This window comes from Cavia porcellus, unplaced genomic scaffold, assembly GCF_034190915.1.
Source record: "Cavia porcellus strain 051 isolate PalLab524CR breed Dunkin Hartley unplaced genomic scaffold, mCavPor4.1 scaffold_25, whole genome shotgun sequence".
Lineage (NCBI taxonomy): Eukaryota > Metazoa > Chordata > Mammalia > Rodentia > Caviidae > Cavia > Cavia porcellus.
Window position 1 is genome coordinate 14,264,951 of NW_026947508.1, and position 23,396 is coordinate 14,288,346.

At 44.7% G+C, this 23,396-nt stretch overlaps 1 protein-coding gene across 1 annotated transcript; it reads right to left on the minus strand.

The window, feature by feature from the left end:
- Positions 1-10,798: 10,798 nt before the first annotated feature.
- Positions 10,799-12,076, minus strand: Rnf186 (ring finger protein 186). The gene has a single exon (XM_003471362.4). The coding sequence runs from the start codon at positions 11,855-11,857 to the stop codon at positions 11,180-11,182; it is 678 nt and encodes a 225-aa protein (XP_003471410.2). The 5' UTR covers positions 11,858-12,076; the 3' UTR covers positions 10,799-11,179.
- Positions 12,077-23,396: the final 11,320 nt, after the last annotated feature.

Here is a 23,396-nt window from a genome sequence, read left to right on the forward strand (position 1 = left end):
GTGGCCTGGTTCTGTGGGAGAAAAAGCTGTGAGTGGGTGGCATCAGAGGTCAGTATTCCCCCTGGGAGCCTGTACCAGCTGCACACATGGCGTGGACGCTCCAGGTGTCTACTGCCTCATCTCCCCAGTGGTCAATTGGGACAGAGAGAAGCAGCTAGAAGGTTCTTAGGAAGTCCCAGTGGGTCAGTTTCTCTTTTACAGGCTTCTGGGGCAGGAGTGTCATAGCTGAGCCTGTGGCTGTTAAGATGGAAGAGAAGCCTTACTGCAGTGGGTGACGGTGGAAAGTTCCAGCCAGCCCTCCTTTGCTCAGTGCCTGGTGGCCCGGTGTAGGCAGAACGGCACCTTGTGATGACACGCTTCTCTGCACGGTGGCTTTGCTCTGTGCCTCATTTGATGGAAACCTTGTGTTGGACCCATGCACCTCTGGACATTAGATTCAGTGACAGCCATGGCTCACCCACTGCCCCTCACTTTGGTGACCCCTGCCACACATAGGATCGATCCCCAAATAAAGAACACAGATGGAGAAAGTGGAGAAGACATATTTAAGCTTCATGGTGCATGCCTTTGAGGTTTTCTTTTTTTAAAGTTTGGTTTTGACACTGAGAGATTCAGTTTCCCTATTTGTAAAATCAGGATATGATGCCCTCCAACATTAAGAGTGGTCATGCAGATGATTGGAGCATATACTCATGAGTAAAGTACTTCAAAAGGCACCAAGGGCACACAAAATCATGAAAGATATTTCTAATAAGATTTCTTCTTACCAACTCTCTTGCAAAAGAATATTTAGGGGGTTATGTTGGAAGGGGAGTTACTGACTCCTCCCATCTAGATTTATTGAGTAGCTGGTGGAGTGTTGGACATTGGAAATAGGGGCAGGGGAAAGGACCGAGGTTGTTTTTCCAATAATATTCTGGTTTAGGAATTATGTTTTTCCAATAATATTCTGGAATTAATATTCTGGTTTAGGAGACAGGGAGAGGGCAGATGGACGATAAACAGATAGTAGTTTTTTCCACAGTGGTCACAGCTGTAAAGGAAAAGCAAGCAAGGAAAGTGATAGTAGATTAAAGGGGTCAAGTGACACCTGCTGGTGACCTTGGGGTGAGGAGAAGACAATGGTTTATGGGGATGGAGCATCCCAAGTGGACCTAGCAACTCCAAAGATGCTGAGGTGGGAGCGTGCAAAACAGAATAGAGGAGACACAATCAGAGGCTGTGCCATTGTGAGTGTTTCAATCAGCTTTCTGTCACTGTGACGAAATACCTGAGGCTATCAACTTCTAAGGACGAAAGGTCTGTCTCAGCTCATGGTTTCAGTCTGTAGTTGTTTGTCCCTTTTGCTTGGGTCCATAGGGGCACAGTGTATTATGGTGGGACATGTCCGAGAAGGCTTGTTCACCTCATGACAGCCAGGAAGCAAAGAGGAAGACAGAAGAGGGACCAGGGATGCAAACCAGGGCACACCCCCAATGGCCTAACTTCTTTCTGCCAGCCCCGGCTTAAAGCTTCTACCACCTCTCAGTAGTACTGCAGGCTGGGACCCAAGACTTCAATAAGTGGAGCCTTGGGGGGATTTTCAAAATGTAAACTACAACAGTGAGCTTTCTAAAAATGCTGAGACTGGGGCTTAGAGATGCCAAATTTAACAAATCAATGTATTTGAGTTTCGGTTATACCTGAATAATATATCTAGCGTGAAAATACTCCACTATTTCACAGGACATTCACTGTTCCTGACTTTTAAATATAAATGGGAAAAAATATAAATGGGAGCCCTGGGTTTTATCTGGCATCGATACTTAGGCCTTGGAAATATTCTCAGAAACTCTGATTCCCTTGGTTTGGAATCAGGCCAGATGTAGGTATTGATCACAGGCACACCAGGGGTTTTGCCTTGTCTCACTCAATTAAGGGATATGGATGATTGTAAAGGGTTTTAGACAGTGCACTGATGTGATCCTACCTTTTAAAAAGATGCCAGTTGCTGACACAGAAAGGACAGAGGGACAAGAGCAGATAGAGACAGCTGCTTAGGAAGCTGTCATGATAATCCAGACCAGGGAAAGGGCCTATATTTGTTAGATACCAGTATGAGCTAGCAACGGTATGTAAGGATAGGCAACTGGGTCTTGCCCCACCAGACCTATCCAATTTGGAATTTCTCAGGGCTGTAGGGGTCTAGGAATTTATATTTTTAATAAGGTCCCTGGCAATTCTGATGATCAAACAGGTTTGGAACAATGGCATTGCTGGATTATTACAAAAGTGTCTATGAATCCTGTTAAAGGGGCATTGGTCTGGCTTTCTGTGCTTTGGATACATACTTTATGTCACTCAGTTCTGGGTTGGATGTGTTGTCATTAGCCCCAGTCCTCAAAGAAGGGAATTAAGATGCAGAGAGGTTACATAATTTGGGCAGACTTACTGAGCTACGAGATGGCACAGCCAGGATTTGAACTCAGGCCTCACTGATCCTGCTGTTCTGCTCTCCCACAGGCTGAAATAGCAATGCAGAGGCAAAGATATTGATATGGGTTGCAGATAATGGATCATCAAAGGGAGAAGTGTCTTTGCTATGTCCTATTCATGTCCATCCTGGGGGCTGGCTTGGCCTGGATATTTGCTGAATGGAAATGAATTTTTGGTACCATCAACTGAAGGCAGCCCCATATCCTTTCCCATAAAGTGCACTCCTGCTGTCATTGTGCTGAATTTGAGGTGAACAGCCCCAAAGGCTATTTATGGTCACTTCTTTTCCAATCACACATGGAAACAGGAGCAGTGTTTCTATTGGGAGGGGCTAGACCCTTCCATGGATGAGGGCCAGGATAGAGGGGACGTGGAAGGTATGCAGTGACTATGGCTGTTGCATTGCTGGACAATCACTTGTTTGTATGTCCAAGACATCATTGGCCATAGAACTGAACTATGATGGGTTAATTGAATCATTCATTGGCATTGGCAGAGCCATGCAGTGAATGAAGCTTTGGAGTCAAAGCTATTGGGGTGCATATTTTTCTGCTGTCATTTTCATGTGTTAGGTAATATTTTGTAGCTCCCTACCTTATCCCTTACACAGAAGTGTGATTTATGGTTACTTGTAGAGGACCACCTGGATGACTCTCCTTGAATAAAAGGCAATTATCACCATAACCTTATCTCTGCGTATTGCAGAGGTGCTTTCAGGTCTCCTCCCTAGCCCAGCTTACAGTACTCATGTATTTCCCACCATTCTCACGGTCACTCATCCTCAAGCCATTCCCTTGTTCACGAATTAATAAAATCTGGGTTGGGCCTGGGCCGAGGTCTTTGTTCCAGTGAACTTCTGTCTAAGCTGGACTTATGACCCTATTGGCTTCCCGTAGCTATAAATATGTCTTACTGGCTTTATTCTCACCAGGGTAGTGGTAGATTGCAATTAATTTGCTGGAATTCCAGTAATTTTTCCATGGGATTACAGTTGTACTTGAAAGCCAGAAAGAAGAGAGGAAATAGGCCTCTCTCATTTGCTCTTGGCTGCACTCCCACGGTCAGGGAAAAGTATTTCTCAGAAGCCCCCTTGCTGAGATTACATGTCTAGATCACATGATCATCCCTGGCTGCAAAGGAGTCTGGGAAAGCAATATCTGATAGAAGAGATTGGCTCAGAACCTAATGGGCTGGAGCAGTCCAGCCTTAACATTCACAGACTCACAGAGTACAAACCTCCTCCCCAACAGATTACACCTTCAAGGCCCCCAGGAAGACCAGCCTTGAGTTTAGAAGCTCCACTTCCTTGGAGTTCTGAACCAGAACATGGTCCTGGATCCCTGCCCATCTTTCTTCTCTTTCTATTATCAGCTCCATTCCATACCTTGCCAAGTTGTAACTCCAGGCCTGTGGGCCCTCCAGCCCACACACTGCAGCCTCCCACAGACAGCTGCCTTTTGACTGCTCCTGGAATCACCTGCACTTTGGGAGATGGGGAAATACCTTACTCTTGCAGGCTAGAGATAGGCTGGGTGCTGTTCGACCAGAAACTTGGAGGTACTGGCACCCAGAATTCAGGCTTAAGTGGGGTATCCTCCTGGCCTCTTAGGCTCTATTGCTGTAGGCATTACCGAAGGTGGGCCAGCATAGAGTCTGATGCAAAACAACAAGACCAACACTGTGGCAGAAGCCAGACTTAAACCTTTCCCAGCCTGTCTGCCTGCCCTGGCTCTGCCCTCCACCGAGCCATAATTAACTATAGTCAACTGATATTAAATGACACCGTAGCTGATCTCTCTCCTAAATAGAAAGGGAAAAATTAATAAAACAGTCCATCCTCCAAAAATCAGATGGCATTAGATATTTTAACAACATAAAGAAATACTTATATATGACATAAATGACATGTCAATTCCTAAAATTCCCTAAACCTTTTCCTCCTTATGGGAAGCCATTACTAAAATTATAAATACCCTGTTGATTGTATTTGAGTCCTGCATACTTAATTAAATTCTACAGATACTTTCTACTGTAAACCAGACCCCAAAACAAAAGGCTAAACTTGGCCCTCAAACCCCACCGAGACCTTCTTAATATGGCTTTTGGTGTTGTCAACAACAGAGATAGCAGTGACACTTGGAAACCGGCACAAGGTGGAGCTGCCTGGGCCTCCCCCATGGACCATGCCTCAAATGCAGCACAAGGACATTGGGCAAGAGAGTGCCCCATCCTGGAATTCCTTTGAGACCTTACCCCAGGGCTACTAGACTGTCCTAGCCACCAGAGAGTGGGTAAGCCATCCTAACTTCTAGCCCTCACAGGAAATGCCAACACTGCCAGATTCATCGCTGACAGATCTGGTTAAACTTGCTGCTGAAGACTGACGGGGCTCAGGTCCCACAGCCCCCATTAAGGTCATCCTCAGAGTCCCAAGTCCCACTAAAAGTCTCAGGTAAGACATTCTCTATACTTGTGGACATAGAGGCCATATATAGGGTTCTTCCTGAGTTTTCAGGCCACTATATTAAGTCCTCAGTCTCTATAGGGGGTATTGATGGTCAACCTATGCCATTTACAAACAGGACCTATTTCATGCAGGTTCCAGACTGCTTCTTCCCAATCCACCCAGTGGTACCAAATCTTCCCTCCACTACTCACTTTATGTCCTAAATCTTAAAAATGTTTTTATTCCCTTGTGTTTATGCAGACTGACCTAGACATTCTGAAGCCTCAACAGCTTATACCTGTTATCACTAATAAACCTCTCCTCAGGGACACATACCACCCCCTTCCTTTCTTATTCACCAATTTCTCAGACACAACTCTGGTCAAGAGTGACAGATAAATTTTATCTTCTTGCCTTTGTTTATACTTTTTCAGGATAAATAAAAGCCTTTTCCACAACCAGAGAGACTGCTCTTATACTCACTGAAGTTCTGTTACAGCAAATCATCACAAGGACTACAACCAAGTTAAAGCGGTCCATACCTGGTCTTCTTGGCAACCTCAACAGCAGTCAAAGTTGCTAGATTGCCATCCTGGTTTCACATCACTCAGGCTAAGTTGTGCCCTTCCAGCCCTAGATCTAACCATCCTTTTGCCCACCCATCTTCACCTTATCAAGGCCTCACAGCCACAACTCTCAGGCTATCATATTTTGTTATCCAATTTAGTTCCTAATTTCTTATCCTTTTTACAGCAGGATTCTCAACAGTATTTCCTAAAGACTCCCACATCATGCATACCAGACACAAGCCTTACCTACCTACCCTCTTAACTTTTACCTTTCAGATAGGGGAATAATCACTCCTCCTAACCCCACACTTATTTTTCAGAATTCTACCTTACCATGGCAATGATTCTACCTCAACGTGGTCCTGATAAAATGACATATCCAAATCAAAGGCACCTTTCCTCCTACCTCACCTGGGTCCTTAAATATGATAGTGCCATGCCTCCTCCTAATACCTTGTCTCTTTGTTTTTCCAGTCTAACATATGGGCATTCACCAGTGATAAAGTTGTCCTGGCTAAAACACCTGGCACCAGCTTCTACATGGGCATCAACTGTCATCCCGTCTACTCTCCTAAACCCCATTACAGCGCCCCCTTCCAGCAGGAAGTAATAAAAAAAATCTTCGCCCTTTTTCCTAACAATCAAAAGACGGGAATGAAAGAATCTTGCCCTAGGGCGGACACTGTAGCTGGGAGGAGGCTGGGAGGTGGAACCAGGGGGCTCCATCTTCCCAGCCCCTAGGAATTTACCCGTGGCGTGAAATGAATACCAGTGGGCTACCTGTGCACCACTAATGCCCCTTAGCACCACCCCAAACCTAAGCTACATGTGTGCCCCCATACCACGTGTCTGCTGGAGAGAATGCCAGCCCCCGGAGACAATGCCAGACTCCGGAGGGTCAGGGGGTCTCTCCCCACATTCTTAGAATAAAGGTCATTTATATTTCATACTTCTTATCTTTTCAGCCACGCCAGAATTCTATCAGAGTCCTTTAAAGCATGACCCCGGAGCCAGACTATTAGACATATTACTACACAAACAAAATTAAGTCTTGTCCCCTGCATTGTGAGCTCACTGGGGACCCAGCCCTTATGTTTTTCTGACCTTTATATCTCTGGGACTTAACCCAATATCTGGTTTATGGTTGGTGTTCAACAAATATTTATTATTGAATAAAAAAGTGAATATCATGTCAGTATGATATGACCTTATCCTGCATTCTTACCACACAGGGATGATGCTAATGGAGACCAGAATCTCGCAGAGAAAGATAGGGGATTACCCTGGCATCCATAGCACAGCAACAGCCCAAGTTCCTTGGCATTTTCTTCCCTGGACCCCTACCTACTCTCGTAGACATATCTGTTTAATGGCTCATCTTGACTACCCCTCAGAGTCTGCCAGCAGAGATCTCCTGTTGTAATGTTTGAGCTTCTGGGCAACCAGGAAACTCTGGGCTCACCTACCTCACTCTGCCACATGCCTAGCAGACTCCCTGTATTAGTTAGCTTTCGTCACTGTGACCAAAACAATTGGCAGCTTAAAGGAAGAAAAGTTTATATAGCTCACGGGTTCAGAGGTTTCAGTCCATGGTTGGTTGGTTTGGAGGCAGAAACATCATGGCCAAAGGGCACAGAAGGGGAAAATTATTTACCTCCTGGAAATCAGCAAGCAGAGAGAACAGGGAAGAGCCCTGGAGAAGAAGAGGCCACCAACCAGCTAGAGTCTCCAAGACCAGGCTCACGTGACCCTCCCAGATGTGCTTTACTAGTGGTCTCCTGGGTATGTTTCAAGCTAATCGAGTTGAGAGCCAACAACCTAACTGCCACACAAACCCCTGAGTGTCAGGCCCTGCTCCCCGTGACCATTTCCTCTGCCCCAAATATTTTGTTTACTTTCCAGCTTACTTGCTTTTCCCCACTGATCCTGCTGCTGCTATGGTGTAGGATTCAGTACCTCTTACATGTCTGGATGCCTACCTTTGCCATGCAAATGGCTCTGGACTGGCCACCCTGGCTTTGTTTCCACATGTCCCTGTCCCCGGAGCACCCATAAAGGAAAACTAAGAATAATTTGAGAAACAAAGGTTCTGATTCTAACTCCGTCTACAAGATGTTGAACATTTAGGGGGAAAATATACGCAGAATGGGAGAAGAAAGTGAGAGTCAGACTGGGAAATCAGTCAGACTTGATATTAAGCCTGATGTTGCTAAGCATTTGCCGTAGGATTATGGGCGAGTCATTTAGCTGAACTTGAAGTAGTCCGTCTTAATGAGCACAGGGAGTACCGTGCTGGTGTCCCAGGACTGGGGCCACACCAGTGGAAATGCATGTTCATGCTCAGTCCTAGTGAGAAGTCTGAGATTAAGGTGCCACCTGCTGGGGCTGAGCACCTTTCAGAGTGCTGGGTTTAAAAGCCTGCACCGCTACACCTGGCTGGAACCTCTGTTTCATGGAGAAAAACCTGAGACGCACAGATGAGGTGACTTGTAAGAGGTGAGGCTGGAATTCCAGCCAGATAGATTCCAGCCTCTAAGACTACTTAGCAGAGGATTGATCTGAAGGGGGTGGAATTTGTCCCCGACACTCCCAATTCTTCTCCATCCTAAGGACTGAAGCAGAATCTGTACCCAGTTTCTCTGCTTTGGATAAGACTCTCTCCTCACCCTGGGTTGGCTTCTCTACCCTGCCACTGAGGCTGGGCCTTTTTGGCTGTCACACTAAACAGCCCCCCCCCCCCCGCAATCCATTCTCCTCAGTCAATGATGGCATTAATCCTAATCCCAGGGAGGCCCTGGGAGATGGGTACTCCCTTCCCCACCTTACAGACGCAGACTGAGGCTCACAGGAGTTCGGTGACTTCCTTCTATCCCCAAGTCAGAGCTTGGCCTCGAACCCTGGGCCTTATGAGTGCTAACTGTTTCTTCTGCCCACTTCTATTATAGCCTAGTGGCATCAACCTCTGCCATTCTCTATCCCCATGCTGCCAAAGGCCAGAGGGGCACCAGCTGGGCTTTGAAGGGGGTGGGGCCATCAGTGTCAGGACACCTTTGCAGAAGGAAACATAGAGTGTATTGGGTGGAGGATACCAAGTACCAGGAATGATACCAGAGGACTCATCTCTCTAGGGGCCTTTCTGGCCTTCACAAGCTGAGGTTCAGGGTGGTAAGGGAACCTGTTAAAGCATGCAGATGGGGCAGGTGGGGTCTCAAACATGGGATATCAGTATTTCTGCTAGCTTGGTTCCCTGCAGGGAAGGTGGCACTGGGTGGTGACAGTTTGCAGGAGAACCGTCCTGCCTTTTATCATTCTCTGTTCTTGAGTATGAGTTCTAAAATTCCCTGACCTCTCTGAGTCTCTGACCACTGGAATCTGGAGACTCTTGAAATTTGTTTCTTGTTCCCTGTGGCATCCACCAGAGGCATTGCAAATGTTGTCCAGCTTCTTGATTGTTCTGGAGCTGCCCCAAAAGAGGCCACATGGTGGGACAGGAAGAGGCCTGGGTTAATTCTCAAGGGAGCTCTGGCATCACCAGGTCCTCCAGGCTTAGGCGAGTGAGTTCACCTCTCAGAATTTCAGTCACTTCTGCCAGAAGAGAGAGACAATAATGGTCTCTTATTTTATTTTATATATACTTTTTGAGACGGGGTCTCTCTATGCAGTTCAGGCTGGCCTTGAGCTCACTTTGTAGCCCAGGCTGGTCTCAAACTCGCAATGATCCTCTTGCCTCAGCCTTCCGAGTGCTGGGATTATAGGTGTGAGCCATCATGGCTTCTCTATTTTATAATAAGCTCATTAAGAAGATTTGATTAGATAAGCCATGTAAATCAGTTGGGGCTAAGCTAGGCACCCTTAAGGATTGGATTAACATACACCCACTATTATGGTAGAAATGATGTCATTAGAATCTGAAGCCTGAAGGTTTCAGGAACTAGCTAGAATGGGCCTGGAGGAGTGGGTGGGGAGGAAATGTTCTTTTTCTACCTGACTGGCAGTCATCCCAAGTGGTGCATGCCCCAGGCGAGCTCAGGAGATGCTAACAGTCCTCTTTGTTTGCTCATCCATGGGGACAGGGTGTCCTTCAGGCCCAAGTGGCCTGGACCACTAGCATACATCCATGCACACCTACTCCCAGCCCCCAGCACCCAGAGTTGCTTGGCAAGTACCTTATAAGAAAAAAAGAAAAAAAAAAGGCAATCAGACTTAAGGAACACCAATTTTCAAGGGTATATTTAGATTTCTCTTTGTGTGAATCCACAGAGGGCACAGCCGATGTCTGTTATCCTGGGGTTGCTGGTGCCCCCAGCTCTAGGGGTTTTTAGGAATAATGCAATCTGGCTGGCTTCTTGGGGAAAATGCAGCTCAGAGAGAGCTGGGTTCAGTTCCTGCTTCATGGGCAGTATTCTCTCATCCCTTCTGGCAAAGGCACCATCATCATGCACTGTGCCCAGGATGTGGCTTATACCTACCAGGAGAAAAGGGGATGGACAGGGAAGTCAGTGCAAGGGATGGGCAGTGCATGGTGAACCCTGCTGAGGTTTCAAACTGTTCTTAATTATGAGGCCTTTGGAAGGAAATAATAGGTCATCTCCCACCGTCTGCTCCCCTGTGCTCCCACACCTAGCCCTGACTGAGCCCTGACTGAGCTGCCCTCCGTGGAAGCTCATCCCCTCCAGCAGATGCCTTTCTTATCCAAGAAAGCGGGAATGGCCCCCAAGAGAAGACACCAGAGCCTTTCCAGTGACTGCAACTGTCAGGGTAAGTCGGAAAGATGGGATTATTGGTGAGGACCGTTGCATTTACAAGGCCTCTTATCTTTATGGCAAAAGTTCAAATGGGGTATGGGATGTAGTAACAAAGACAGCACCATCCATAAAAGTTTTGGCTCTGTGCTGTGGCACTGTGGCATCAGATGGGCATGGACTCATTACGCTGGGGTGTGGGACTCAGTCCTGTACCCTGAGATTCCTCATAGTGCAGAGTGGGAATCCCAGTCTAGATGCTGGGAGCAATTCCCAGATCCACCTTCCTTTCCTTTACCCCTCAACTCTGCCTGCTAAATATAGGCTCCTCTATAGCATCAAAGTACCATTCCTCACACAACCCCTCTCCTGCCCACCCTGGGATTGATCCAGTGGGATACCCCAACAATAGGGCCTGTGGTGAGGTTGGAATGGGCAGCCTGAACCATGTCAGACAAAGCATGGAAGTTGCTTCCCAGGAGAGAAAACTCATAACAGCTAAAATGTACACCAACTACCCCCAGCACGACGCACCCACCTAAGCCAAATCAAGATGAGATCAGCCATAGCGAATGCAAAACAGAAGTCAGTTCTATATATTCTGCAAGGTCAATATTACAATACTTTCAAGTTGTATACAGAAAAAAACAAGGACATCACAAGAGGAATGGAAAACCCCCCATTGTTGCACTGAAGTCACCTGTGCCTCCTCCCCACACCGTTCACATTTGGCTGTGCCATAGCAAGGGTAGGTGCCAGCCCACTGCCCAAGCACAGAGTTTTTGACCCAAAGCGGCCATTCTGGCTTTGGCATGCAAATTCAGCTGGCATGAAGTCTCAAAGGAGTCATGCTGAGTTCACTGCTCCTTACCCTGTGGTCTGTGAAAGTCAGGGACCCCAGAAGCCCAGAGGCGGCTGAGCGGCTGAGCCGCAGGGTCTGAGGGTTCTCAGGCGATGGAAGTGATCTGACTGTGTTTCTGTTCTCTGCAGAAGTGAGTCCTGGGGCAGAGCCAGCAGCTGTCTTGGTTGTGAGAGTAACAGCAGAACAAGGTGGATATCAGCAAGGCCAGCGTGATGACAAGAGCCAGCACCCACCGAATGACACCCGGGTAGACGAAGGGCAAGATGAGGATGATGAGCAGGACCAGCAGGAGCAGGTGCACGGCCAGGCGCCGAGCTGCCACCTGGTTGGCAGTCACTGCATCCTGCTCATCTTCTCCAGCCAAACTTGGATGCCCCACTGTCGAAGTGGCAGAACCCTCCAGCCCCTGGGGACAGAGCTGCACCTCCAGGCACAGCCCAGCCAGCTGTCCCATCACTGCCTCCTGGTCACGCAGGCTGCAGATGAGGCCCCCGGGAACCACGGTGACCTTACGGCACAGCGGGCAGGTGATGGACCAGGTGTCTTCCTGCACAAACAGCAGGAGCTTCAGACAGACAGCACAGAAGCTGTGCTGGCAGCTTAGCAGCTTGGGTGACCGGGCATAGTTGTAGGGCTCCCGGCATACCAGGCACTCCAAATCCACCCCTGTGGAGCCTCTGTGATGACCAGCGGGCCTCAAAGCGATGGTGGTGGCTCCTACTGCGATGGGCTGGGGCTTCTGTGGGGTCTCAGTGTAGGACATCCTGGGCGCAGAGCCAATGAGACAGAGCTGCTCAGAGCTTGGACATGGACAGAGAGGGTCAGCCAGTGCCACCAGGACTTGGGTAGATTCCAATCCTGTGCCAGACTCTTCAAGCCTCTTTTTCACGTTCCCCAAATGCCTTCTGTTAACAGCTGTCAGGCACCACTCTCTCCTGGGGCTCTCCAGCTCCTTTCTTGGCTTATGTCTGTCCCTTCACTTATTATTATTTCTTTACTCGAAACCAAAGGTTAATCAGTAACTCGGGGGCCTGGAGACTTTGAATTGCCTGACAGAAGGGCCAAATGGGGTGGGGCCTAATGAATCAGGACTTTCCTGTCTAAGCCAGCTCTCCAGAGAGCGCTTACATGACTTTTGGGATATGGTCACAAACTCCCTTCGAGCCTCCTCTCCACCTTGTAAAATGCAATTGCTAATCCAGAGACGGGCATCTAGGAGATCTGGATGGGATCAAAACATCTGCACAGTTAACAAACATTCTTGTGATTCTGATGCAGGTGGAACAGAAGACTCTGAGAAATGTCTCCACAGGCAGGTCTCAGACAAAACCTTCTGGATATCAGGATCAGCCTGAGCACATGGAAAAACAGGTGATTCTGTGAAAGACAGAAGTAGTGACTGAGAAGTTCTTGGAGCAGATGGTGAGGAAGGCAGGCTAAATATAGAAACAAAAGCCAAAGTCACCCCAGGTCCTTAGCACTTGCTGTCTTGTTCAGGTCCTTGTGGTCTCAACAGCTGTATTAAGTTGCTGATTCATGAACATCTCATTGGGACCCTGCCACATGCAAGCACCTGATAATGTCCCGTTGTTTTGGTGTCCTCGGCATGCATTCTGTTCCTAATCATTATGAGAATAGTTGCTATTTACTTGGGTCCACTCTAAGCAAACCCCATTCCCGGGGTCTTACTGTGATCCTCTGGAGCCCTGGAAACAAGGGTAGCGTGTGGTCAGGTAAGCCTGCTGGCTGCATGACAAGGGGCCCTGCCGTGAGGAACAGGACCTATAGGTATCCAAGGTTTGGTTTACAGTCTCTTGGAACTCAGCTTTCTTAGTTCACACAGACACAATCGGCCTCAGACAGCTGCCTTGGACTGGCAAGACTCACGTGGATTGGCAGATAGATGCAGCGAGGCAGTTAGGAAATGTGTCCCCTGAATAGTACGAGGATGTCCACTCTCTCAAGAATGCCTTAAAAAGGCCACATCATATGTGTCGAAGGGTCCCCTGCTGTTTGTGTCACCTGTTGAGTGTCACACAATGTCTCCAAAGGGGCAGGCACTGCCAACCTGGCAGGAAGCCCCTCCTTGTAGGGTAATTCTGGCTCATCCTCTCCTTCTGGGCCTCTGTCTCAGAACTTCAGTCCTCCGGCCACCTCATCCCGTTTGTTCTCAACTTTTAGCTGGTTATTTTAGAATCAGTCATTTCTGTTTGATGCAGATCAAGCTGACAGCACTTTGGATCTAGCACTGGGCATCGGTGACCAGCATCTTCCCCTCTGTGGGTAACAGGGACCTGGTTTCCACTCTGAGCAGCCACTGCTCCCCACTGCAGCTTGGTGTGATTCTGCTGGGATTGATCTTTCCCTCTGGATGTCAAGGGGGTGGGGAGCTGATGGACCATTATTCAGGATAGACCAATCAGCATATCCCATCCTGATGGCTGCAGCGATTGGTTCAGCCATAGGCACGTGATGTAAACCCAGCCAATGAGCTTCATTTCTGAGATTTCTGTTAGAACTCTTGAGAAAAACTGTTTCCTTTTCTCAAAAAAAAAAAAAAAAAAAAAAAAAAAAAAAATGTGTTCCTGAGGGTGGAACTCAGGAGTTGCCAGTGTGCAGAGAACATGCCCAAGAGTAAATTCAGGGTAGAGGAAGAAGAAAGAGACATTATTTGGACACCTAAGTCTATCCTTGCCTGAAACCAGAATCTGTCTTTGGATTTTTCAGTTTTATTAACGCATAAAAAATGACCATGTGTGTGTATGTATGTATGTATGTATGTATGTATGTATGTATATATGTATGTATGTATTTTGTGGTGCTGGGGCTTTGGCTTTGTGCATGAGAGGCAAGTACCTACCATCTGAGCTACATTTCCCAAGCTTTATTTGTAAGTGAGTTTAAATTAAACTTCACATGAAAGGCGTTTTACTAACAAAGAGGTGGATGGAGAAAACAAGCCTTTACTTTCTGTCTTACAAGGTCAAGCACTGATAAGACAATCAGACTTTGTACACAGCCAGGAGTGACCTCATGTCTGTGTGTTACTATGCTAAAAGACACTGTTTATTTTTCCTGCTTTAAATGGCCCTACATATTATTGTGCTTTTCTGTTTGCTAGACCTCAGAAAGGGTGAGGCTAAGGAAGAGAAAACCCACGTCTAACCACATTTATTTATAAGATGTCAAAAATCAGGTGAACAACAGAGTGGAGTCCTGTGGCCTGTATCTTCTTTGTCTACTCACGAAGTGGGCTCCTTCAGTTTGTCCTCATCCTGTCATCCTCGCTTGGGGACAGCTTTGTTTCTTAAAGGTGCCCTGCTTTAATTAGCCTCTCTATCAACTTTGTAGCTGGAAATTGGCTCCTGTCACTCTGTTGGCCGTGTGAACTTGAGCAAGAACTGCAACTTCCCCGAAGTTCAGTTATAAATTTGATAAAATGGAGATGATAACACTTGGGGAAATTACGGAAGATTACTTAAGCACCGCTCCCCTCTCCCCAACTTGGGAGTCTGCTCGGCAGGGATGACTCGGTAATTTATGCACCTTAAGTCGTAACTGATCCGGGTGTAATTGATCTTTCCCAGGGATGTGGAAAGACACTTGGCAATCTGTTTACACAGTATTTCTTAAAAAGAAGTGCCTGTGGGCAGGGTCTGAGCATGGCTTGAAGCAAGCCTACCCCAGGGAAGATACAGAATGTCTCTGGAGACTGAAAATGGCACAATGGTAGATTTCACTTCCAACTCCACGTTATGCATGTAATCTTAAAAGTCCGGAAACATAAGTGAATCCTCCCAAATCTCCAAAGAAAATATACTTGCTTGTTTCAATTGCTGTACAACCGTAAACTCATTAATTTGGAATAAAATTATTCTTTTTCTCTTTGAAATGCAGTTTCTTTCATCTTGAGGCTGAGGTGCACAGACTGAAGCGGGGGTGGGATTTCACACCAGCTGCACCTGAGGGACCTGGGAGGGGTCACCCAGAAGTCACACAGTGCAGGTAACCACAGACTCGCACCCTGATGCGGATGTTTCTGATCTGAACTTTTGATCTCACATCAAGTTCATCGGGGAAAGAACCAGGGAGCTGCAATGTGGTGAAATCAATCTGGCTGACCCAGCCCTGGCCTCTGTTCACAGCCAGCTCCTTCACGTGTCCCATGCTAGTAGTAGCCGAGAGCCAGGTCCCAAGCAACTGCCCTCTTGCTCCTCTCTCTTCTCTTTGCCCTGGACTGCTGTAAGAGTCTTCACTCATATTCTTGTCCCAGAATTCCTGCCTCTGTGTTCCTTGGGACTCAGCTACAGTTATTAAACAACAACAACAACAAAGAGCAAAGCAAAGCAAAAACCCCTCCCAAAATCCCACCTCCTTGATTTTGTTGAGTCCTGATTTCACTTCAAGCTTATTTTCCTCTTAAAACTCCACCCCACCACCCTTTGGTGGAGCTGAGGATTGAACCCATAGCCTTGCACATACTAAGCACATACTCTACAACTGAGCTACATCTCCAACCCTGGAACCCTTTTCTTACCTGACATTTGTTAATGCTATAAATGATTCTGGGAGTTCTGAGAAACACAGTTGGGGAAATGCTGTTGGATCAAGGTAAACCATTATGAAGTTGTATTTTACTCTGCTTTCTAAAGGTTCTCATTCAATCATAGTTTGAAGCCATTCTGGTAGCTTTCTTCAGAGAATATTCCAGGAAATATGTTATGAAACCTGTTACTGCATTTGCACTCAGAGATAGGGCCATGGATACTATACATGACAATACTTACTATCATCTGCATACAGCATTTGAAATTTTCCTCTAAGAGTCAAGGGTTAGGAAAAACTTATATTACTCAGATGGCAGTAATGTATTTCCACACTACTCATATATCACAAAACCAATTTACCAAATTTTCTGAATTACAAAATCAGTTCTGCTTCCCATTTTTGCTTTGGCCACCAGGAAGCTCTACCAGAACAACAGTGAAACACCTCATCTGGCATGTGGCAAACACTTCATCCCCAACCCTTAGTCATATTTCCTATTTTAGTTTGTGATTCACCTGGTCCTGATATCTGGTGTTATTTCATTTGTATATATTTCCTGTAACCATTCTAATTATGGAAAGAGGAGGATAGAAAAAGGAGAATAGTAGAGGACAAAATGACAAATATAGGTAAGACAAAAGGTAGAGGTGGTGGGCAGAATGAGGGTATATAACTTGGCATCTGGCTTGCTCAAGATTAAGAAAGAAGGCTTTCACTTCTTTCCACTCATGCTGTCCTGGATACTGAAGGCTTGGGAATGAGATGCAGTGTCTGAGATCATTTTTCCTCTTGTCTTTCCTCTTACCACATTCCAGGGAGCACAGACTTGGGATATGGTTCAGTGGACCATGAGCAAAACAATCCTCACAAGCGTGATCTTTGATACATTCAACAGAGGGCCAGACCAAGATCAGGAGGCTGCCACAGTGGTGCCTCTTTTCTCCCCAGATCGAGTTCTTGCCCTTGTGGAGCCCTCTGAAAGAACATGTAAGAAGAAATCCCACCAGCAGGAATCGAGGGTCCCAAGCACACAGGCTTTGAGTGGAGAGTGGAAAGGCTGTTTCTGAGTAGACTTACAGGTCAAATAGAACCGTGCCCAAGTCTTATTCTGGTATTGTGAGCAACCACCTTTAACCTCTCTGATCTTCAGGTTCCTCATCTATCTAACTGGAGATCAAAATAGTGTTTGGGTCAGAAATTCTGGTTGCCAAGTTTGAAAACCTCAATGCAACCTGGCGCACCGCACCGAGAAAGGGAGTTTCTTGGCTCACTTGATGGGGAAGTCCAGAGGTGGCCTGGCTATCGGTGAGTCTTGGCCATGTGGCTCTTATTGGAGCTAATGTGAGATGAACATGTTCACAGGTCAGTCATTTACTCCCCATAGCACACCTAAGAAGTAAACATCATTTCTGTTCACAAGTGAGAAAACCAGGTCACAAAGAGATTAAATTGGATTACGTGGTGAGCACACGGTAGCTGGGATACAGTCCAGGAATTCCAGCTGCCAAGCTGGCACTCCAATCATGGTGATACACTGTTTCCTCTACATGGCTGCCCTGCCCTATTCCCTCTTGGTCTTAGGTTCTTCATCTGTAAGAAGGGGTGATACCATCTTGTGGTAGAATTGCACAAGGATTGGGGGTCACGTACGGAAAGCACTTAACAGTGTGTTATGGTTGGATCAAAACGGCCCCCTAAAGGCTTCTGCATTCAGGGACAGGGCTTTTGGAAGATGTGGATCATGGTGTGCTGTATTCACCAGGAGACTCACCCACTGATAAGCTCCTACTGAATGCACTCTTCAAAGGTGGTTACGGGCAAACTGAATACAGCCAATCATCAAAATATCATACACTGTGACCAAGTAGGATTCATTCCAGGATGCAGGCTCAACATAAGAAAATCAATAAATGTGATACACCCCTGAAACAAGGCCAAAAATCACACGATTGTCTCAATAGATGCAGGAAAATCATTTGACAAAATCCAATATCCATTTATGATCAAAACCCTGAAGCAAATAGGCACAGGAGGTCTTTATCACAGTTTGATAAAGTCCTCTATGACAAGCCAACAGTCAACATCATACTAAATGGAGAAAAATTGAAAGTTTCCCTCTAAAATCCAAAACAGGATAAGGATGTCTGCTATTACTACTCCCGGTCAGCATAGTTCTCAAAACTTCAGACAGAAAAATTAGGCAAAAGCTAGAAGTACAAGAGATGTGGATAGGAAAGGATGAAGTTAAATTATCACTATTTGCAGAAGAAATGATCCTTCACATAGAAGACTCCCAAAACTCCATGAAAACTCCTCGAATTAACAATTAAATTAAATTGAGTCAACACTCAAAAGTCAAGCATTCCTGTACACTGACAGCAAACTCACTTGAAAGAGAAATTAAGGAAACAATACTTTTCACAATAGCATCAAGAAAAATGAAAAACTTAGGGGTTAACATAACCACAACAGTGAAAGATCCAGACAGTGGAGAAAGTACAGTACTCTGATGAAGGAGGTTGAAGAGGATATTGGAGAATGGAAAGACCCTCTGTTCCTGGATAGACAGAACAAATATAGTCAAAATGGCTATACTTCAAAGTATATATACATATATATGGAATTGAACTGAGGACCTCATGCTTGCCAGGCAGCTGCTGTGCTGCTGAGCTATATCCCTGGCCCCACAATCCCAATAGAAATATCAATGCCATTCTTCGCAAAACTAGAGCAAACAATTTTCTTATTTATATGATGTCAAATATATTTTACTTCTTCAGTTTTGCTTTTCTTAAATGAATACTAGAATGCATACATAGTAAGTTGGGTTTGAATGAATTCTGTATTGTAGTAATAGTGGTAATTACTCTTCCTTCCCACTATTGGGATAATTCAGCCAACAGGAGATGGGTTTCACTCTTATTCCCATCTGCGTAGTTAAAACACCCATGTAACAACGTAGAAAATGGTTCTACCAGCTAGCATGGTATTGCCATACTTGTCAAGAAAATGTGATGTGTTTCATATGGATCTGTCTTGCTACAATTTGCAGAATGGTTCCACTCTTAAGGATATTGAGTAACACATATTTGACCAAGAGAAACATCACAAAGATGTATTGGGATTGCATTTGATTGAAATTACTGGTCTATTTTGTTGCTCTCAGGCCAGTGGAGAACTTGCTGTGTGTGTTCAAGGTATTGGTTTTGATTTCCAGCTGATGGAGACAACCAAGCCCAGATACTGTCCAAAGAAAGATAAGATTTGGCTTCCAACGTCATCACAGCCAGCAGCCAAAAGATAGAGAAAACAATTCTGAAATTCATATGGAACCTGGAGAGACCTAGAGTAGCGAAAGCAATTCAAGACAAGAGGACACAACCATAGAATTCAAGTTATACTACAAAGCTACAGTGATAAAACAGCATGGTATTAGCAAAAACAAAAGCAAACAAGCAAACCACGCCTCCTCAAACAACAAATAGCAAAGAAACAAACTGACTTGTGGATCAATAGAGTAGAACAGAGGATGCAAAAACTACTCCAGGCAGATTCAGTTCCCTAATCTTTGAGATGGGGCCAAATACTTTTGCTGGAGGAAGGGCAGCCTTTTTAACAAATGGCCCTGGGAAAACTGTCAATCCACATGCCAATGATGGAGCCTAGACTTTTATCTTTTACCATGCACTAAATTAAAATAAAAATGGACCAAAGATATAAATATTAAGGCAGAAACAATCTGCTGGAAGACAGAACAGGCAAAACTCTTGAACACACAGGATAGGCAAAGACTGCTGCACAAGAAATAATATAAAAATGGACAAATGGAATTATATCAAGTTTAAAAACTGCACAGAAAGGAAATCACCAGCAGGATAAGGAGACAACCTGTAGAATGGGAAAAATATTTTGCCAGCTATTCCTCAGACAAATGACAAATAGATAGAATATAGAAAGAACTCAAAATTAGGCCACTCAAATTTAAAAAAACCTGCATAATATGTGGGTCTGAAATAAACAGATACTTCCCAGATGAAGAAGTTCAAGTAGCTAATAAATACGTGCAAACATGTTCAACACTGTTGGCCATTGGAGACTTGAACATTAAAACCAGGTAGATTCCAGCTATCATCAGAAATCAACCAATAACAAGTGCTGGAAAACCGTGGTGGGGGGCATGGAAAGGAACTCTTTTTCATGCTGGTAGAAGTGTAAGTTGGTAAAGTCACTGTGGAAACCAGAATGGAGATTCTTCAAAAACTAGAAATAGAAATCCCATTTTTTATCTTCTATTTATTTTCTAGGTGTCTTCCTGGAAAGCTAAAGACACCGTACCACAGTGATGTCTGCATACCTGTGTTTACACTAACACCAGTCCTCATTGCTAGAACTTGGAAGGGGCCTACAGGCCCACGGACATATGAATGGATAAAGAAAGCATACTGCTCTGCTATAAAAAAGGATAAACTGGAGTCTTTAGTAGGGAGACAGACACACTTTGAAGCCATATTGTTATGTGAGGTAAATTGGGTGCACAAGTTTACACATTGCATGGCTTCTTTCATATGAAAAATTCAATATATAAATAAAGTGCAAAGTAAAAGACAGGCCATAGGGAAAAGGAGAGAGAAAGGATTATTGTAACGCAGCATGGCCAATGTATCCAAAAGTGTACCTTGATTTGGTATAATTGTCTCACATGTTTTATGGTTTTTGGTCTGTTAGTCTGGCTGCTAATTTGTATGTATGACATTAACTTTATAACAACTTCTAAATAACTTCTAATTTGTATGTATGGCATTAACTTTATAACAACTTCTGAATTTGATGCTGTCTGGCTATTTCCTGATAGACTCCACTTGCAAAGATATCTTTATTTATCCTGACTTGGAGTTTACCCAGTGCTCACAGCTTTCTTCCAGAAGTGTTTTTCAGAAACCTATCAGGCATAATTTAACTCTGTGATTGCTTGAGGTCACGGATAACAGTTGGTGCAAGCAACAGGCTGCCCAAACGCTTACAGGGAAGGATTGTGAATGAGACATTCACAGGGGCTATGGAAACTCTGACCTATGCCTGAGCATCTAGAAAATCACACGCATGTGCAGAGCCATGATTATGTTAAGGGCTGTCCATGTGCTTAGGAAAAACCTGAGAAGATTTTAAGCTCTTACCTCTGCGGCAGGCCGGGAGGACAGGAAGTGAATACTAAAGCAGAGCTGTTAGCTGCCTGGCTGAATGTTGAAGGCATGCACACAGCTCTTGGCAAAGACTCGTAAATCTGTGGTATTTTAGGCAATCTCTGCCTGATTTTTGGCTGGCCACTAAATATCAGAAGGAAAAACTTGAGTGACCACACACAACAAAGAATATGCAATTTGTTCCTAAAAATCATGAACTAAATAACTGCAGTAAGAACATTAAACATTAACAGCAAGAAATAAGAACGAACCCTGGGGATAGGGAGAAACTGGTCACCCAGAATTGACACACTATATTACACCAAGTCTCTGATGTAGGAACATCTGAGTTGTTGACTTTCACAGATATGAACGGATCTTGCATGACAAACATTTGAGGATGTGCGCAAATCTCTCACAAGTAGCTCATGCATCTGCAAACCTTGTCACAGTGGAGCTGCTGTGTGCTTACAGTAGGACAGGGGTCCATCAGAGCCCAGGGTGTCCAGAAGCAAGAGGAAAAGCAGTGGTGATGTGCAGGGACCTGCTAGGGAACACAAAGCAATAACCATGGAAACAACAAACAAACAAACAAAAGTTATTTACAGTTGTACTGTACTGTACTATCATTTTAAGGTTACTGTAAAAGTAAAAAGTTTAGTTAAAGTACTTTGATGTGTGTTTGATATTTTTGTGCTCCACATTGTATATTGATGTCAAGGGTGTTTAAAGCTCACGTTGTTGGACTTATGAACAAATCCAACTTACGAACTATTTCCTGGAACAGAACTCGTCTGTAAGTTAGGGGCTTACTATACTTAACATGTCTGGTTCAAACAAAAAATTTATGACATATATGAAAAAACAAAAATATGACCACTACACAGGGAAAAAAGTGATTAATAAGGCTAGGCTCCGCAGGATATAATTGTAATCCCAGAAATTTGGGAGAGTAAGGTAGGAGGATCATAAGTTCAGGTTTAGCATAAACCCAATTTAGCATAATCCTGCCTTACAATTAAGAAAAAGGATTTAAAAGGGTTGGGAATGTGGCTCCATGGTGAAAGCTTCTATAGCATATATAAGGCCCTGGTCTAATTCATAGTACTCTACTCCCAAAAAAGTGATGGTTGAACTTCCTTGAGGAAGTTGCAGATATGTAATTTAATAGACAAAGACTTTACTAAGCTATTTAACCAGGCATGGTATGACATGCCTGTAGTCCCAGCACTCAGGAGGCTGAGGCAGGAGGATCACCATGAGTTCAAAGCCAGCCTGTACTACATAACAAAACCCCGTCTCAAAATAGAAACAAACAAACAAACAAACCCAAAACTCAAACAGAATTATTTAAAATACATTCAAAACTAAAGGAAGACATGTCTCAAAAACTAAAAAAGCCAGTGTCTCCTGAGAATCTGCCATGCTGGGACTTGAGGGAACCACCAAGAAGTCAGTGATCCAGCTTTCCTGGTAAGTAGTGCAAGCCTATGGGCACAGGGGCTGAGAATCAACCCCCTGCCCTTAGCAAGTGGATGATTCTGAGGACAGCCTGAGTTGATAGCAATTAAGATACATAAAGCCTAAATGTTTGTATTGTTTGGTTGATTATGCAGACCTAGGGTAAGTCTGAGCCTCTCTCCAGAGGATGACAGTAGGCAATATAGCAAAGATGGGGGATTTCCTGTTATCTTGTCTTTGAAGTCTAATACTGTTTTCACTGTTTTGATTGTTGTCCTGATTAATTGTTTTGCCTTATTCAATATTCTTGTTTGATTGGTTTTATTATGTTTTGTTTTTGGTTTGATTTTGCTATACCTGATGGACTGGACAACTATTGTGAAGATAACAAGATATACTATGGTAGCTATTATTGTTTTCCTGGTATCCTGCTCTGAAGTTCTACACCAGTTTTGCTGCATTGTCTTAATTGGCTTTGTTACATCTTGCTTTGTTGTATTTTACTATCTTTAAAATAGAAAAAAATTTTCAAAAATCTAAAAAGGGTATTGTGATAGCTCGGACCCTGGAATAAAACCCAAGGAAGCAAGAAATTAAAATTTGGGGAGCAAAGTCTTTCTTTTGGGCCAGGCCTGGCATCACAGTCTCCAGGAGCCAATTTGGAGACTGCACTCCTTACAGCTAGAAAGGTTGGGTTTTAAAGCCGAAAACCACAGGAATGTTGTAATCCCTGACACAGTTAGGTAGCATCTGGGCTTTATAGAACTTCCTGTAATTTCCTTGAAGTTAAGCATTTCTTAAAGAACAGCACATTTTATTACAGATAGCCGGATGAGGGGTAGGGGAGGGGGTTACAGGAAACTGATACCTAGGGCTTTTACAGCTTTCTCAGGAAATTGATACTTAACCTAGATAGATAGGAAGGGAGGGGGATTTTCAAGGAGCTGAAACTTAAGTCTTTACTGGAGATGGAATTTTAATCTCTATTGAAATGGTGCATACAGAACAGGAAGGGGGCACAAGGGTTAAAACTAGGCTATAACATTATAAGAAGAACTTTTTACTAAATAGAGATTAATATAAAGATACATTATTTTTAAAGGAAGCTGCTAT

Excerpts from the sequence above, each read along its gene's own strand:
- Rnf186 (XM_003471362.4), bottom strand. The coding sequence starts at position 11,857 with ATGTCCTACACTGAGACCCCACAGAAGCCCCAGCCCATCGCAGTAGGA.